Source organism: Rutidosis leptorrhynchoides, chromosome 5 (genome assembly GCF_046630445.1).
Source record: "Rutidosis leptorrhynchoides isolate AG116_Rl617_1_P2 chromosome 5, CSIRO_AGI_Rlap_v1, whole genome shotgun sequence".
In the NCBI taxonomy this organism is placed as follows: Eukaryota; Viridiplantae; Streptophyta; class Magnoliopsida; order Asterales; family Asteraceae; genus Rutidosis; species Rutidosis leptorrhynchoides.
Genome location: NC_092337.1, coordinates 30630583 through 30649029, shown reverse-complemented (window position 1 = coordinate 30649029; position 18447 = coordinate 30630583). Strand labels below are relative to the sequence as shown.

The 18447-nt window shown below is 33.9% G+C and overlaps 2 protein-coding genes across 19 annotated transcripts; both read left to right on the top strand.

Moving 5' to 3' along the window:
* Positions 1 to 417: 417 nt before the first annotated feature.
* Positions 418 to 4292, top strand: LOC139846752 (riboflavin synthase-like). 18 transcript variants are annotated; one of them, XM_071836249.1, is made up of 7 exons: positions 432 to 483; positions 580 to 676; positions 874 to 1027; positions 1279 to 1314; positions 1402 to 1454; positions 1873 to 1915; positions 2425 to 4292. In XM_071836249.1, exon 7 carries the CDS (start codon positions 3251 to 3253, stop codon positions 4109 to 4111), a length of 861 nt encoding a protein of 286 aa, XP_071692350.1. In that variant the 5' UTR covers positions 432 to 483; positions 580 to 676; positions 874 to 1027; positions 1279 to 1314; positions 1402 to 1454; positions 1873 to 1915; positions 2425 to 3250; the 3' UTR covers positions 4112 to 4292. The 18 variants fall into 18 exon arrangements, 17 of the variants coding, with proteins under 17 accessions (XP_071692357.1, XP_071692356.1, XP_071692360.1 ...); XM_071836250.1 differs by having other exon boundaries at positions 441 to 483; positions 883 to 1027; XM_071836248.1 differs by having other exon boundaries at positions 441 to 483; positions 870 to 1027.
* A 6185-nt stretch (positions 4293 to 10477) lies between these two features.
* On the top strand, positions 10478 to 17522 carry LOC139847326 (glycerophosphodiester phosphodiesterase GDPDL3-like). Its single transcript, XM_071836997.1, has 9 exons — positions 10478 to 10678; positions 11651 to 11944; positions 12550 to 12659; positions 12765 to 13266; positions 13710 to 13748; positions 13900 to 14184; positions 14912 to 15054; positions 15975 to 16461; positions 17038 to 17522. The coding sequence occupies exons 1-9, from the start codon at positions 10576 to 10578 to the stop codon at positions 17343 to 17345; spliced, it is 2271 nt and encodes a 756-aa protein (XP_071693098.1). The 5' UTR covers positions 10478 to 10575; the 3' UTR covers positions 17346 to 17522.
* The last annotated feature ends 925 nt before the right edge of the window (positions 17523 to 18447 follow it).

Sequence of the window (18447 nt, the reverse complement as noted above, 5' to 3'; positions counted from 1 at the left end):
TGTGTTCGTAAAATAATATCGAGTTGAACGGTGGTCTCGGAAAAATTTAGCTCGCACCGAGCGAGAATATAGGGCCTGTTATTTAGTGTTTTTTTAACGATGTCCGTTTCGCGCATAGTTAGTCCCGTTGTGTCCGTCTGATTTTTTCGAGTTGAACGGTGGTCTTGGAAAAATTTTACTCGGACCGAGCGAGAAGATAGGGCCCGTTAAAAATACGGATGGAATCATTTTCTTTTGTTTTTTTTAAAATTATATATTTATGTTTTTTACCCCTGAAAAAGTAGAAAGTTTGGGGGTTGTTGTGTATATGAACCCGAATTTGAAGAGCCGGATGTAGTGTGAACGCAAACTCAAAACGACATTCGGATAGAACTGAAACTACAATTTCTTCCATTCATATTACTATGTAGGGGTAATAATTGTACAAATAGAATGTTGCGGACTCAACTAAGGCCTGCAATAATTAAAGCCATATATCTAACAGTAGGATCGACTTTTACATTTTAATCTTTAGTTGTATCGTAATACTTCGTTTTTGCAATTTTACCCAAAAGCTTGATATCCAATTGTGTATACCAGTGTTGTGATGGGCAGTTACACAAAAGATTCAAACTTTGTGTATGATCTCACTGATGGGAAGAGGATTGAACATACAATTAAGAAACAAAAAGACAAGGTACTTCATTTGATTTTAACATATTTAATTATATAATGCATTGTATGGTACTTACTTTATTTTCTTTTTTATATCAGATCAACCAATAGTTTTTATATATATTATGATATGATTAAAAAATAATTTTTTTAATCATTTTTTTTATATCTAATTACAGGTTCTCTTTGAGACATAGTTATCTTTTATTATTTAGTCAGTTTTTGCAGGGTCGGATTAAAATAAAGATACAAGCCAAACTTCTATCCATTAATCTGGTGCTATCCCTGTTTCGTAAAAGAAAGGTATTGACAAAATGGTTCTTGGTGTGGTTGAAGGGTTTAAGAAGATGGCTTGACTCGTTAAAGGTCGTTTGTAAGTTCCATGTACTATCTGTTCTGAGTAATAGCTGATTTGAGCTATAAATGATATAGTTAGAATGATATTGTTCGTTAATATGTTTTTTGATTTCTATATAATGTTTTTAATGAAGATGTTAGAGTTGGATTGTTAGTTGGAGGATAATTGTAATCATAGTTATAATCACACACACGAATTTTGATTATGGCAGTTTCTCAAGCTCTTGAACCTAATGGGTTGTTATATTATTGTTATATTTGTTTTAGATGGAAGTAGATGCATTCAAGGTGAATATCTTGATTGTAAGAACCATTATTAGTTAACTTATTGTTTGTTATTCTATTAATCTACTTTTATCTAGATGATTATGTTTTTTTGTTCGTTTTTAGGTCCCGTTGGAGATATTGCGGAAGATGAAGAAACTGTAACCAAGAAAAGGAAGGTGATGTTTATGTGTTATTATAAGCTTAATTTCTTGATGTAATTATTTGTCATTGTTACTGTTAATATTGATGCTCTTTGTAAAGTGGAGTTTGAAGCTTTTTTATTGGAGTAGTTTTAGTATGATATGGCGATATTTCTAGATTGATAGCTGTAGTATAGAAAGTAGAAAGTAGTGGATAACTGGTATATGTCATGCATCTAGGTATATGTCAATAGTGGATAACTTTTTTTTTTTTTGATAGTTTTTATGCTTTTAGTATACTTTTTAGTTTATTCTTCATGCATCTAGATATATGTCAATAGTGGATAACTGGTATGTGGTATGTGCAATATGTTGTAAACTATCATATATATAATATATAATTTAACTGCACTGTATACTATATAATTTAACAATTTTTCTTTTAACAATGTAGAGGAAAGGTACAACCAATCTCAAATCCTAATTATGAAGATAAGGTGCAGTTGATTTTGTCTAATGTGTTTGGTTTTATCTCTTGTATTTTTATCAAGTTTATCTTAGGGTGCGTTTGATAAAACTGAATGATTTAGCGTTGAACGGTTCAGAATCTGAATGGTTCAGAGCCTCTGAATAAGGTTTGTTATGAATGAAAATAAGCTGTTTGATAATCGTTTTATATGAACGATATGAAATGAGTAAAATTACCTTATTAACGTGTTACATGAATAAAAAATACAATATATTTGTTGGTTAAACGTTCTGGATATGGTTTGAAAAGAATATTAAAGAAAATTAGGTTCTTAATGGTTAAGAGAGTGTTTTAACTCTGAATGGTTCAACACTAAATTCTGAACCATTCAACATCATATGTCATTCAGAGGTCAGAAATAAACACGCTGAATGCTGAATGGTTCAGCATTCAGCACTGAATCATTCCATTAAGAGGCAAACAAACGCACCCTTAATGATATGTGACTAAGCTAATATCTTATATCTACCTTTGCAGTTATGTTCCATTTGCCTAACTAATTCAAAGGATATGGCTTTTGGCTGTGGACATCAGGTATGCACTTTCACTGTGCTCAAAACAGATAGGTGGCTAACTGGACATATTGAGTAAATGGTTTAAAACGTCTTGAAAAGTTGAAGTGCTTCAAAATATATCGGGTCAACCACTACCTTTGATGGTCCATATATATCGTAAGAGGCTGTATATTATTAATATTTAATGTAATGATGTCAATGCAATATGCTAGGTGACGTTTTGCTTATACTGACTTGATATCCCATACATTTTAAGTTGTTGGTATGAAGAAGATACCGAATAGAAAATAATGTAAGCATCTTAATTTAAGATTTCATTTAAATCCGATTACCCTCGATTCGATGGTAGAAATTGTGTTTGTATGTTCTCTTTAATTTTTCTTTTATTAGGTTTTTTTGAATTTGTATATATTTATAAAATTTCTTTTAAAAACCCGTGAATTTACGGGTGTTTTCACTAGTATTTAATATTAGAAGAACGAAGCTTCTAAAAATAAAGATGATAGAGAGAGAAATTCTCATATGATATGGTAACAAGTCAACACGCCCTCTGAACACCTTTGGGTCTAATCTCATTCTCAGCTTGACATTGCTCGCGCATTTCCTCACAAATTGCCTTTATACTCGCTCACTTTCACCACATCAGCTTCAGGTTTGTAGCTTATTGTATTGAATTTTTAAATCCGAATTTACTTTTATTCTTTTTAGAAATTAGGTCAGCTAGATCCTGTAACAAAAACTAAAACATTGTGAAAAAAGCTCCTAAATCCTCTACGGATCAAACAGAAATGACAATATTATCCCTCTTCAATGGCATCACAATCTCCAAAACCCTAAGAAAAACATCAGCTTCAATTCCAAAATTCTCAGTTAACAATAATTTCAGCAAAATCCAACATCCTCTTAGATTGACAAATGCAACAGATCCCAAACCTAAATTAGGACAACCTCTAATTTTCAAATCCCACACAGCTAAATTGAACCAATCGGTAGCATGTAGAACTCAGATAAACTCACTCTTCACAGGAATCGTTGACGAAATGGGAGAAGTAAGACAATTAGGTTTCGACGAATCCGGTGAATCACTCGATATGATAATACGTTCGCCAACTGTCCTCCAAGACGTTAATCTAGGCGACAGTATCGCTGTAAACGGGACGTGTTTAACCGTTACTGAGTTTAACTCCGAACGGTTGGAGTTCAAAGTCGGGTTGGCACCCGAGACGTTAAGGAAAACGTCGTTAGTTGAACTGGAAAAAGGTTCGGTTGTTAACTTGGAGAGAGCGGTTAAACCTTCGACCCGAATGGGCGGGCATTTTGTGCAGGGGCATGTGGATGGTACAGGAGAAATTGTTTCGTTGGATCCGGAAGGAGATTCATTATGGGTCAAGGTTAAAACGTCTCCCGAGATTTTGAAGTTTATTGTGCCCAAAGGGTTTATTGCAGTAGATGGGACTAGTTTGACTGTAGTTAATGTGTTCGATGAAGAATCGTGTTTTAATTTTATGTTGGTTGAGTATACACAACAGAAAGTTGTGATTGCATTGAAGAAAGTTGGGCAAAAGGTGAATTTGGAAGTCGATATATTGGGTAAGTATGTTGAGAGGCTTCTTAGTACCGGATTTGTGTCGAATATTAAATCAAAATGATCCTGATGACACTGTTCATATTTGAGGTACAATATTTGTTTCTTAAGTTCTCTATACTTTTAGCTTCAGACTTATGAATTTTGAATAAAAGCTATACATTCTTGTATTAGTGATCCTTGTTATATTCTAAATTTTTGTAACCTTGTGAGTACACTGTAACTTTACTAGTTTGTGCCCAGAAGTTTTTAACTCTATGTATATGTGTTTGAATGTTTCAGAAGATGTATAAAAAGTTTACAACTATTGAATCCTTAAGAAAAATACTTTGTTTAAAGTTGAAAATTTTGCTATCCACAACTACTATGCTTTCCTAGATTATGTTTAGACTTTTGGCTACTTTCAACCCATTTGCCCTATTTACATGTTTGTTATTTTCGTACTTACACTTTTTTGTTTAATCTTATTGATCTCATTCCCAAGATCATTTGTGAAATATTGCTCAAGACAAGTATGTTTGGGCACACATCTCATAGGAGGTTTTGATTTTTTATAAATAAGTTAATTTTATCGATAGTTAGTGTCGGGTACCACAATCGTGCGATCTTTGTATGTCATGGATGATTGATATAATTATCGAAAGATAAGGATCAATGGAATATTTTAGTGTAAAGACAAGAAGACTATCGATGCAATTTACTCTAAATATAATGTTACTAGTACTTAGTAAGCATGAGGTCCAGAGAAGTTCGGTCAGATATTAGTGGCGGAAGATAGGCATAGTCATTCGTCGGGAGAGGTGCCCGCCCCATCTAGATTTTTAAAAAAATTACACTGAATTTTTTTTTTTTTTTTTATAATAAAAAGTAAGTTTTTTTTTTTTTTTAGGTTTACTCTCTGTCACTTGTGTCGCCCAAGTTCCGCCACTGTCAGATATTCATCTAATGACATTATTTCGATATTTTCTAATTTTCTTAACGAAATGTTAACGTAATAACGTGACACTGGATTAGTAGTTCAATTCTTCAGTTAAACGAATGACGTATTACTTTACTGGTTCATGGTTTAAACATTGTGGTCAATGAATGTGGGTACGTACGTGTCGAGTCAGTGGGGGGGGGGGGTGGGGGGGGGGGGGGGGGGCTATGTCGTCATTATTATATTGAATTTGGCATTTAATATTTGATAGGTAAACATTTAAATTTTTTCTGAACCGCTATAATTAAAGCCACTTGAATTTGGAAGCCTTTTACATCCTTTTAAAAAAAAAAAAAAAAAAAAAAAACCGGAAGATATGCAAATACGATTTTTCATGAAGATGTGAAAAATACACTATGCATCACAAAGACTTGCAGTTCGACATGTCCGGAGTCCCTGTGATATCATCAAAAACCAGTAGAAGCAAATGAAACTGTAATCCTACGGTAAGCAAACAAACTTCTTTACATATAAAAGTATAAAACCATCCCAAAGCCAAGACAAAAATTCCTTACACTAGCAACCAAGGTTGAGATGACCAAATATAGAATTGGTGAGCCGCGCATTTCTTCAAAGATACAAGTCATTGGAACACTTTCATGTTTATACTTGTAACCAAAGAAGCCCAACATGAATATGCCTCGTCAAACACCATTTTGTTCCTAGCAATCCAAATCGACCATATGGTTACCAACCCAATTAGATTCCAAAACGAACCCGCTTTAACACCCGTACCGTTATTCCAATCGTTTGAGAACTCAAAGTAGACGAAGGCTTGATCTAACAAATATTCCACCAATTAAATAATGTCACTAAAATTTTGTTAGACTACGAACAATGTAATAGAAGATGATCAATTACTTCGACTTGCTCCAAACACCACACACATTTATCATCTTCTCGTCTCTTAAACAATTTCTAAGCTTAAAAAACTTCTTTAACCGGATTACCTCCTTGTATAGCCAACCAATGAAATATAACCTTTTACATAATGTTGTAAGTGTCAGGTAATTTTAATTTTAACTATAGTATAATAAGTATAATACTCGTATAATAATACTCCGTATAATGTTACGATAGATACCGTAAATATGTAGTGTTATATAATTATTTTTTTTAACAGGTGTAGTGTTATATAATTAATTAATACTCCATATTAAATAATATATGGTATCATATTGTAGGGTTTTCCTAGTATCAGTGTTGTACAAAATGTCTGAGGCAGCCATAACAACATATCTACTTGTGTACCAACGTTGACTTTAAAACGGTCAACGTTAAAACAGTGGTCAACAAAGGTAAAAAAAGCTCAAAAACCCTAAAAAAACAGCCGAGATGGGTCGAGACAAATTTTAACCAACGTTGACTTTTATCTTAAATATAAACATTATTTCAAATTAAAGGCAGATTTTTCAAATTAAATATAGATATTGGCCTTCAATTTTACATATTTGTGTTTGAAATGTATATAAAAAGTTAATGTTGGTCAACATTCGTCTCGGCTCCGTTTTAATTGTTGCAACACTCCAATATCCTAAACGTTTCGACCCCGTCTTGCGTTTTTTACACCCTTGCCTAATACAGTATATGAAAAGATACAAATACTCAACTTTTTAAATAGATTTACATATTTACTGTTATTGTACGTTGTATAGATTTATTACTGCGTATTATTATCATATTTTATTTTATGAACTTCGATTTCGATATTTTTGGAAACCAAAGTTTAATGGGGAAAATAGTCCGTTTTGTTTGTTTCTCCGCCCACGTAGACAACATGCAGGTTGTTGGGTGACCCATGTTCATCTGTCAACCACTGCTTACCTATTTGGCTCGGCTGTTGACTATCGCCGGCTCCGAAACTCCGTTTTTGGCCATCGATGTCACTTGATTTTGTGGGGTGTCACATTGTAAAAGTAGGTAGATAAATAAAAAGAAAAGAAAAAAGTCAAAAAGGGATAATTTTATTGTTTGTTTTACGAAAATACTTAAAACTTCTATAACATAAATTTCCATCAACCCATGAAAGAATCAATCAAAACAACACAAAACACAAACCCGAGCACACCTCACCACGAGAATGCGAACCTAAAAATTATAAAACGGCAAATAATATCTAAAGGTGAGTCGAATCAACCCAACCAGACAAAACCGGGCAATAAAACAACCAAACCACCTAAACACAAATGCCACCGACTAAGCCAAACAAAACAACACAACACAACAAAAAGCCAAGCACGTACACAAATTCCAAAATGCCAAAACTGACTCATAGGCAATATGGATCATCCACCGCAAGCGAGGCCTTCTTACTTCTCAAATCCGTCATCAAAACCTTCCGAACAAGCTTCTTAGGAGACACCGGCTTTCCCATACGAGAACACATTGAGAAAACCTAACACACACGCAGACGAGGAATCCAGAATCTTACCTTCAACCGGAGGCCGGCCACAAATCAACTCAAACAAAAGGTTAGACTAGTTTATGTCTTCGATATAAGATAAACATCATTAAATACACTAAAAGTTATCAATTTTAATTATTTATAACAAATTTGTATAGTTTATTATTTAGTTTTTTTTGGCATTACGATATAAGATTTCAAGTGATATTTCGGATATCCATTTTACAAATATCTAATATGAGTTCTTTAAGCTTCTCATACATAGGTTCAATTCTCATAGGTTACATCTTTGAACTGTCTTTAAATTTTTTTTAAGCTTCTCAAATAACTTTTTTATGATTATGAAGTAATTTAAATCATGTAGTTTTCATGATTTATCTACAATGTTTCTTAAATTTGTATTTAAATATTCGACGCAACAACCATTTCCAAACTTCAATAACCTCAATTAAGATGTTATTATGTCTTATGTCTGCACTTTTACAAATATTTTTACTGCATACTGTTTATTTTTAAAAAAATATAAGATAAAATAATGTGTTACTATGTCTGCAAACTCCCAGACTTAAAAATAAATATGTCAGTAACGTTTTACAGTTACAAAAGTACAAAATAAATTGTGAACTTTTAACTTCTTTATTTATAGATGGATATGTTATTTTTCTTTCTATTTAATAATTCATTCAACTTAGAGGACATATATAAAACAAATTTTCTAAACAAGTAAACTTATATAATCATAATTTGATTTATTTAAATTAAAAGGATTATGTATTTGGAGGTCACTCAATTTTATTAAAATCTTTTGTAGGCCACTTATATTTCAAAATAGTTATGTAGGCCACCCAACTTTACAGTTTATCAAATATATACCAAATACTCTTCAAAAGTAAATAGAAAAACGTAACAAAATGAAATTACTCATGTATTAGGACAAAACTATAATAATCAAAATAATGTTAATTAATAAATAAACCGTTATTTGGGTCTTTTATAGATAATTTCGATTAATTTATAATCATATTTTTGTATATATTTGACAAATTGTAAATTTTGGTGGTCTATAAAATCATTAGATTATAATTCAGGTTCTTAGTTTATATATGTTGTAATTGTGATTCTGCATGAATATCATGCTACTATAAATATTGAAGTATATAAATAAATTGGCTTTTCAAAAAAAAAAAAAAAATCATTTTAAATGTTAGATGGCCTACAAAGAATTTGGATAAATTTAGGTGGCATAGGAGTATATAAGATCATTTTCATCCATGACTGTGACGTCACAATCAGTTTTGATACTTTTTGGCAAAAAAATATAATCTGACTCTGACTGTGAAGTGTCAGTTTCTGATATTTTTTAATCCTAAATGTCAGTTTTCAGTGTCAGTTTCAGCAGGGTTCACCAATTTTTTTATTTTTACAATTTTTTATATAATTTAATACATTATTTAATGTTTGAAATAATAAGATATTCATTAATAATAATAACAAAATACAAACAATTAAATAAAATAAGTAATACAAAAAAAAATCTAAAATAATAATAAAATTAAAGATTACATAATTAAAGATTAATTCGTAGGTCGAAATGACGTTGGAAGATTCCAAATATGTTCGGTTAAATCTTCAGTCAGTTGGTCGTGCACCGCCCTATCCCTTTTTCTCTTGTGATAATGTCTTGATCACATCCTCTATTCCTTACTCGTTGGCACGATTTGCTATTTCCTAGGTTATAAATCTTTCTTCCCATTTACATAGCGCATAATCATTGTCTTCTAAAATCATATTATGTAAAATGAGACAACATTTCATTACTCTTCGCATCTTTTTTACTTTCAAAGTCCGTGAAGGTTGACTTAATGTATGAAATCGCCTTTGAAGAACACCAAATGCCCTCCTTTCGTGTACTTGCTTGAAATCTTGTGAACTTAATCCTTGGTTCATCTGTGGGGCACGACATTCCTTTGATCAATGTCGCCCAATCGGGATATATACCATCGGCTAGGTAATAACCTTTGGTGTATTGATGACCATTAACCTCAAATGGTGCAGATGGAGCTGTTCCGTTCTTTAATACATCAAAAACTGGTTACTGATTCAAAACATTGATATTATTGTTGGAACCTGCCATCCCGAAAAAAGCATGCCAAATCCACAAGTCATATGAATCCACCGCTTCAAGCATAATCGTCGGTTTCTTGTGATCACCCCTAGTGTATTGTCCTTTATAAGCAACATGACAATTCTTCCATTCCCAATGCATGCAATCGATAAGCAACGAACTCGACTTCAAACTCTTCGTCCAATTCTTGAATAAGTTGGATAACACGAACATCCTCCGAATCGGAATCGAAAGCTAGTAAATATGATGCCATAATTATTTTGAGTAAAATGTATAAATATTGAGAGAAAGTTGATGTTTTTGTTGTGTAAAAATGAAATAGAAGTGTTGTATTTATAGTTGAAATTTAAAAAATGAAAAAATGGCTAGAAAGCCGTTGGACAACGGCTAGTACACGTGGACCAATTAGAAACCGACACCAGCCACTGACCTTTTTTTTTCTGTTGCAATCCCAACTAACGCCCCTCTTCGAGGAAAACGGACGCCGCGTTAACGGTCGTCAATTTTCGTCAGATGATGCCAATAGGGACTGACGATGCAAACTGACGGAGGGTTGGAGGTGGTCTAAATGCACATGGATACTTTCACTTTTCTAACTCATAAATTTACTAAAACTGTATATTATATATTTATAATTTATAATGTACAAGTGCATAATAAAAATTGTATTAGATGTATCATTTTTATTAGTGAAAATATTACCATCGTCCAAACTAAATACCTCTAAAATTACTTTGTTAGAAATAGAAATGCCAATGCTAATGCTAATTTTCAGTAACCGGATTGCCATAGCCAAGCCACTTAGCCGACACAAAACGGCCGATGACTGCACATAGTAATCCGAGCCGATAATACATTATATATAATCATTGCGTACATCTTCCCTCTGTGTCTATCTATTACTAGTTTACTACTAATAAATTCACAAAAAGTTAGTACCAGAATCTATTTTTGTAAAACCTTAAATCTCACTCTACACCACATCAAACAGTTAAGTAACCGGCGTTTAAGTTTCCGGCAATGTGGAAGTTCCGGTGGCTAGTGACCTTGTTTATCTGCTCATTATCATTCGCCGCCGGTCAGGGATCTGGTGGCAAAACTAGCCCTTGGTTAACTTTACGAGGTAATTATTTTTCTATTTTTAGTTAATTTTGCATTTCGATATATTTCTATTACTGTATAATGCCTAAAATTATCGTGATGTTGTGTTTCTATTTAGTTATTATGCTGTAAATTTGATCTCTGAGTAAGTAATGCAATTGCTGTTTATAGTGTTTATTTTCGGATTTCGATACATAGTTTAGTTTTGAACGGTTTAGGTATGTAGACATGAGGATGTATAATGTATAAAATAATTGCGTGTTTGTTTTGATTTCAATTTGAATTTGAATTTGAACTGTGAATTAGGTTTTCGAGTAAGTAAACTATTTGTGTAAATTAGTTGTGAAGTTATGATCAGTTACTTTATGAAAGATCTATGGATATTCGAGTTTCTGAATTTGTTAACGATGATTTAGTCGTTTACCTTTAAATTCTCTTATTATCTATATGTGATTTTACCAACAATTTGTTTTCTTTGGGGACTCCTCAGTTATGTTACAGTGAATGAAGCTTGATAGGAGATCATGATTTATAAACTGTAGTAGTTATATGCTAATGTAGTGTCTAGCAATGGCTGATGCTTTAATTCGATGGGATTATAAAGACTAAAGAAGTCTTTGCCCTAATTGTACTAAGTGATCGCTAAATTTTAAGGTTGTGAGATCGAGTCTACTCATGGATAGTTGATTTGATCAACTTTAAAAATTCTACTAACATTGACCAAATTATTTGACCACTGCATTAAGTGTTTCTTGAACTGATATTTGCCACATTGTTATCGATTGGTGCCACTGCAAAGGATTAGCTGAGAAATGTCGTTTTGATTTGTGGCAGTTGGTTAGATTAGTTGTCTTGCATGGCATAAGTATCTATTGACATTCAATTATCAGACGAATATGTTTAGATTGGTTAATGCAGGTTATCATATATGTTGAGTACATGTTTGAGCTATCTTTTCATCATGTTCTGAAGTGTACATTATAACCTTTTACAGGTGATCCTCCTTTAGTTGTTGCGCGTGGTGGGTTTTCTGGATTATTTCCTGACTCCAGTGACAGTGCCTACACGTTTGCTTTAGTTACGGGCTTACCTGATATGATCTTGTGGTGTGATGTACAACTGACTAGCGACAATGTTGGGATTTGCCTCCCAAGTCTTAATATGGATAATTGTACCACAATTTCATTTGTGTTCGATAAGGGGAACAAAACCTACCCAGTGAACGGGGTGCCTATGACAGGATGGTTTCCGTTGGATTTTTCACTTAATGACCTACAGAATGTCTCATGTAAGTTCAACTAATTTTGCCTTATCTTTTATTCTATATCTGTACGTGTTATGTGCATGTGTATAATATGATAGGTCAATGCAATTGTCCTCATGTCACATGTATATCACTTTTTTCCTTCAAATTGACCAAGTCCGATTTTCCTCTCATCCTTGAGTTTTTGTTATATTGTATCTTCTGTCCTTTTGATAGTGTTTCACCTTGGTCATATCTTACATCCATTATAGTTTTCTTCTTTGTACCTTTTTTTAATCTCTAAGTTGAAAGACAAAATGTACAAATGAAAAATGGATTTCATTCACAATTGCATAGACTAGAAGAGAGCTGCTATGTTCCAGCCTTTATATCAACAGCTCCATATCCTATTTGACATAACTTGGCTCTTAATAAAAATGTAACTTGAGATTGTATCCCTCTTGTTTGCAATTGTTGATGCAAATCCTCTTACCTAGCATTAATTAATTACTATATGAATAATAGAATCTGGAAAAAACATTCACATTATATTCCTCTGAGGACCCAAAAAACATGTCTGTATCTAATTTCAATTGCCATAGAACGCCCCTTCTCATATCTAACTTGGAATATTACTTTATATTGTCCAGTGACACAGAGTGTCCAATCTCGAAGTGAAGTTTTTGATGGCACATTACAAATATTAACAGTTGAAGATGTTGGGATCCGGAAACCACCTGGTCTATGGTTAAACATCCAGGTTATCATTAATTTGTTAGTCATAAACTGAAACTGCATAGAGTTACAAACTATTTCCTTGTATGTTGATTCCCAACTAATCATCATTATCTTTATCCCTTTGCAGCATGATGCATTTTACAGCCAACACAACATGAGCATGAGAAATTTTGTAATCAGCACATCTAGGAAAACTATAGTTAACTACATATCATCTCCCGAGGTTAACTTCCTAAAAAGTATTGTGACAAGATTCAAAACAAGCACAACCAAATTATTTTTCCGTTTCCTAGGGCCAGATGAGATCGAGCCGTCTACCAATCAAACATACGGTTCTCTTTTGACTAATTTGACTTTTATCAAGACATTTGCTTCTGGGATCCTGGTTCCTAAAGTATATATATGGCCTGTGGATGGAGATTTGTATTTGCAACCTTATACCTCACTCGTTTTAGATGCTCATAAAAAAGGACTAGAAGTTTTTGCATCTGATTTTATGAACGATGCTGTACTTCCATATAATTACAGTTATGACCCTGTGACAGAGTATCTTTCGTACGTTGATAATGGAAAATTCTCTGTGGATGGTGTGCTTTCTGACAACCCAATCACTCCATCATCAGCTTTTGGTTAGTTTATTCGTTACACCCTCCAAATTTAGTTACTTCTTTCTTGATTTTTCTTACATATGGTTTTAATACTACTGATGTGATGCCATCAAGGTTGCAAAAATCGCTACTCGGGGAGTACTCGTAGGGAGTACTCGGATGTTGACTAAGTTTGACTTTGACCAATTTTGACTGAGTTTTGACCAATTATGACCTACAGAGTGTTGGGCGAGTTTGACCAAGTTTGACTGAGTTTGACCAAGTTTCCCCGAGCTGCAAAAACCGAGTACTCACCACGTAATTCCGAGTTCTGAAATACTGGATGCCATTCCAACAATATTTTATATTGAAAATATTATAGGCTCGGTTGGAAGAGTAGCTTAAACACGCAATTCATTTCACAGTTTCACCATATAATATGCAAATATCGTCTTATCTGGATTCTTATTGTCTTAACCATGCAGATTGCTTATCTCACCTGGGAAAAAAACAATCTCGTCCAGGTCAGTCTTATTAAAAATTATTAACTTGACAAGTTGATAAATTGATCTGATTTTAGGATTTTCTTAAATGAATATATTGGTGGGTCGTTTATTTACCCACAATTGGACACTTCACAACTGACAAATAGCTCATTCTTTGTGATTGGTTCAGCAAAACCGTTAATCATCACATCAGAAGGAGCGAGTGGGGACTATCCTGGTTGTACTGATTTGGCATATAAGAAAGCAGTATCCGATGGTGCAGATATTATTGACTGCCCTGTTCAAATGACAAGTGACGGCGTACCTATTTGTTTAGGTTCTATAAACCTTCTTGATAGAACAACAGTCTCTCAATCTGATTTTAGCAACCTTTCAACAAGCGATACCAAGCTTCAGCCTGGTACTGGAATATATACCTTTAGCCTTGCATGGAGCCAGATTCAGAGCTTGAGACGTAAGTCATCTACTCACAACTTTTGTTCATCATTTTTAAAATGGCAAACCGGGCATGCGGGCCAGGTTGGGTAATGGTTTAAAATCGGTAATCTTTTGGCATGGTTGCAAACGGCGTTTCGGTGGCCATTGCCACAGTTTGGTGACTAGCCCTTCTTGTTTCCGCAAAAAACGTTGAATTAGTCGGTCAACGCTAAAAGTCAGGTCAAAGACGGGAAAAGTCGGTCTACGTGGGTAAAAAGTTGACTTTTTGTGTGGCCTTGTTCTAGTGTAAACAGAAATCCCAAGCCAATTTAAAAAATTAGCTGGAAAAACACCGATTTACATAGTATTCCTTAAAGATAATTAATTTTGACACTATAATTATAGAAAACATTTTTAAAAACCTACGGAGTATATATTATTTAAACTAACAAAACATCATCTTATAGTGAATCACTTATTTTTAAAATACTCATGTTTGAAATATTTACACTTAATTTATTTTTATTTAGAAGTCAACGTTGGTCTCGACCTCGTCCTGACCGACTCGACCTTTCAAGGTCCCGACCGATTTGTCTCCGTCTCGCGTCTTTTTCAACTTTGTCTCTCTGTATAATCCCTTAGCTTACCTTGTATCCCTTTTTTGCCTCATTTTATCAATAATGCTTTTGTCACATTTATATCTTTTAATAATTTCTTATACCGACTTCCCTGGTCTTGTTTTTCTGTTCTCTTTTGCATTGTAGCTGCGATATTCAATGTATATAAGAATGCCACTTTGTTTCGGAATCCAAAAGTGAGAAATGATGGAAACCTTATGACTTTGTCCGAATTTCTGGACTTTGCAAATAATGCTACCTCTATTTCTGGTGTCTTGATCAACATCAAGGTAAGACTACCCTCTTGCAGATCTTTTTTTTATACCATGATTTCTCGTAGCAAGTACAAGATGTGTATAATATCAGCTAAAGTCAAACCATATGAAGATAGTTTTTTATACTATCCGATTTTATACACTCGGCAGCTTAATGAGCAGAGTAAATGACAATAAGAAATGAAAGATTCTTCCATCAAAATTTAAAATTCAGTGTCTTCGAAACCGAGTGAAACTAAATTTAAAAGTATACTTGATCAATTCTTGGTTGAGTTGCATGCTCAGAATAAATCAGGTTAAACTGGATCATCTCATTTCATTTGGCATACCACTAAATTTTATGACACTTAATATCTTTATTATCTAAAGTGCCGATCTACTTATAAGCTGATACCAACCTGCTTATTTTAAAGTGCAAATTTTCTCTAAACCATGTAATTAAGCAGTTTCCTCCAGACACTCAATTAGTTCTGCTTATAATATAGCTTATTACTAAAACGAGCAATTCCAAACACCGTATTAGTTAATCTCTAGAAGGGTAAACAGGTAATGTTACATAAATAGCTAAAAGCAAATGGATCAAATGTGTTTAACGCAGAAACAGTTGTTTAAGTTCTATATTTAAGCTACTAAAAAGGTGTATATTCATTCAATGCATGACACCTCGCAAGTCATATTTTTAAAGGTTATATTGTTTTTCTTTTTGAGCAAGATTTATGTTGTTTTTCAAATAAATATATTTCTTAGAAGAATATTTGACATACTCTTTAATTTGAACGAAAAGTATTATGGTTCAACCCATACCGACTTGACCCGGTCCAAAATTACCTGTTACCCAAACCCTCCCAGTTTCCACCTCTAGTCGTAAGTATTTGCATGTCTTTTGCGTTTCACCACAAACAACACTGACACTATATCGGTCTTTGACCATGCAGAATGCACCATACTTAGCAGCCAATCAAGGGTTAAACGTTGCAGATGCAGTAATGAACGTATTAAACAATTCCACCTACACAAATCAGAAGACTAAAAAAATACTAATCCAGTCTCCCGATGGTGGGGTCCTCAAATTCTTCAAATCAAAAAGCAACCGACACGAACTTGTTTACGAAATCAACGAAAACATCCGTGATATTCTTAACTCATCCATATCGGATATCAGTAAAATGGCAAATTCTGTTATCATCGGCAAGCAATCTGTGTTCCCTCGCAATAAAGGATTTCTTCTTGGTCAAACGGATGTTGTTGAGAAGCTTCAGGCATTTAAACTCCCTGTTTATGTACAGATTATGAGTAACGAGTTTGTTTCACAGCCATGGGACTTTTTTTCAGACCCGTATGTTGAAATAAACTCGTATGTTGCTGGAGCTAACGTTGATGGCGTTGTTACCGATTTTCCAGCTACTGCAGCCAGATACAGAAGTAAGTTTATTACATTCTATTATGGAACTCGTTAATTATCACTTCTGTTATACTTATCCGTGAACAATCAGACAAGATTAGACCCTTAACCAAATTAATAAAAGACAAAGTAAAACCGTTGGTCCCTTATATTTACTCAAAGTTTCGTAGATGGACCTAAAGTTCTTTTTTACATGGATGACTCTAATGTTTGAAAAAGTTTCGTCTTTGGTCCTTGAAGGTAACAAACGTTAATACCCCAACGTTAGTTCCCTAACGTTAGTTTGCATCACGTGCATTATGAGATTTGTGGGATTCGCCAGTTTTAAAATACAATAGACTCCAATATGTAAATTGACAAAACAAACGTCGTGTGCACTTCATGTGATGCCGAGACTAAGAACGTATGTTACCTTCAGGGACCAACGGCGCAACTTTTTCAAACATTAGGGTACTTTAGGTCCATTCATGAAACTTTGGGTGAATATTAGGGACCAGTGGCGTAATTTTCTCATAATAAAAACAATAATGGTAAATACAGGTAACCAGTTATTTCCAATTTTCGCAATTTTGTTACCAAGTTTTTTGCAAATACAGGTAACCAGTGTTTAAAGTTACCAGCAAATCAGATCCCGCCGTATATGGCTCCAGCTGAGCCCGGAAAGTTGCAAGAATTCATGTTAAAACAGGCGATACCACCAGCTGCTGCTCCCAACCCGGTCCTAACCGAGGCTGATGTGGCTGATGGACCTATCCCTCCTGTCTCAAAACGACCATCTCCCACTACTGATAATTCCACGTCAGTATCCACACAATCAAGTGGTCAACTACGAAAAAGCAGTGTGAGGATTAGTGTGCGGATTCTACTTTCTTGGTTGGCTGTCATCATGGTAGTTTGTTCATGATCTAAACCGATATGGTATTTGGTGATCGTTTGATTTGTGTTGGTGTTAATTACACGGTTAGTTTAGACTAGTTCTAAAGAATGTTGTTGTTGTAGTATTGGCTTGATTTAGTATGTTGCAAGTATCAAGTTGTTCCTCGTATGTAATTTGAGAATGAACGTTGACTCTTCGGGACATGTGTAGGCAGTGTTGCAAAAGTCGGCCGACTTGACCGACGCGTCGGCCGACGCGTCGTTTTTTTGGCATGGCCGATGCGTCGTTGCTAAAAAGTCGGTCAAAGGTAAAAAGTCGTCAAAGTCGGAAAAAGTCGGTCAAATTCGAAAAAAGTCGCTCAAAATCGGTCAAAGTCGGTCAATTTTTTTTTTATTTTTTTTGTAATAGTGTTAATAATTGGTAATTGTTCATGTTTATTGTAAATATACTTTATATTTTAAGATTCGATCTATATAATATTATCTATAAATACATATTTAATAAAACTATTTTGAAAAGTCAACGTTATTCAACGCCCGTTGCGTCGCCGTTGCGTCCGACGTGTCGTTTTTTAGGCATGGCCGATGCGTCCCGACTTGCGTCTTTTACAACCTTGTGTGTAGGGATGAATTTGCTGTACCTTGTAACTATTGATTTTAGTATTTAAGATTTGCTCTTTGTTATGCTAATCTAAGAAATTATTTGTCTACTGCTGGTTCCCGCCAAAAAGCGGAGTTCTGACTTGATACGAGCCCTTCATGACGGCATTCATGACGGCACCAGCTGTTACAAAAATTAATGATATGCGTATGTTAAATCTTCTGATTGGGCTTTTCTTTTAATATACAAAGGTCAAAATTGGTATAAAATTTTTGTTGATGTTATAAAAGTAATAATTGGATGATAATTTTATTATTATTATAGATATTGCATAGTATATTTTTTTTGAGTATAAATAGGTGTGTTGAGTTAGAGTTTATTGTATGTATTTTTTGGTTAACAAAAACACTCCCTCTCTCTCTAGATTCCAAATGCCACCAAACTCTCATTGTACATTTTTCTATAAATAAAAAACCAATTACTCATACCTTTTGTTCAACCTTTGTTTTCTCCGTTTTACAGTATCTCT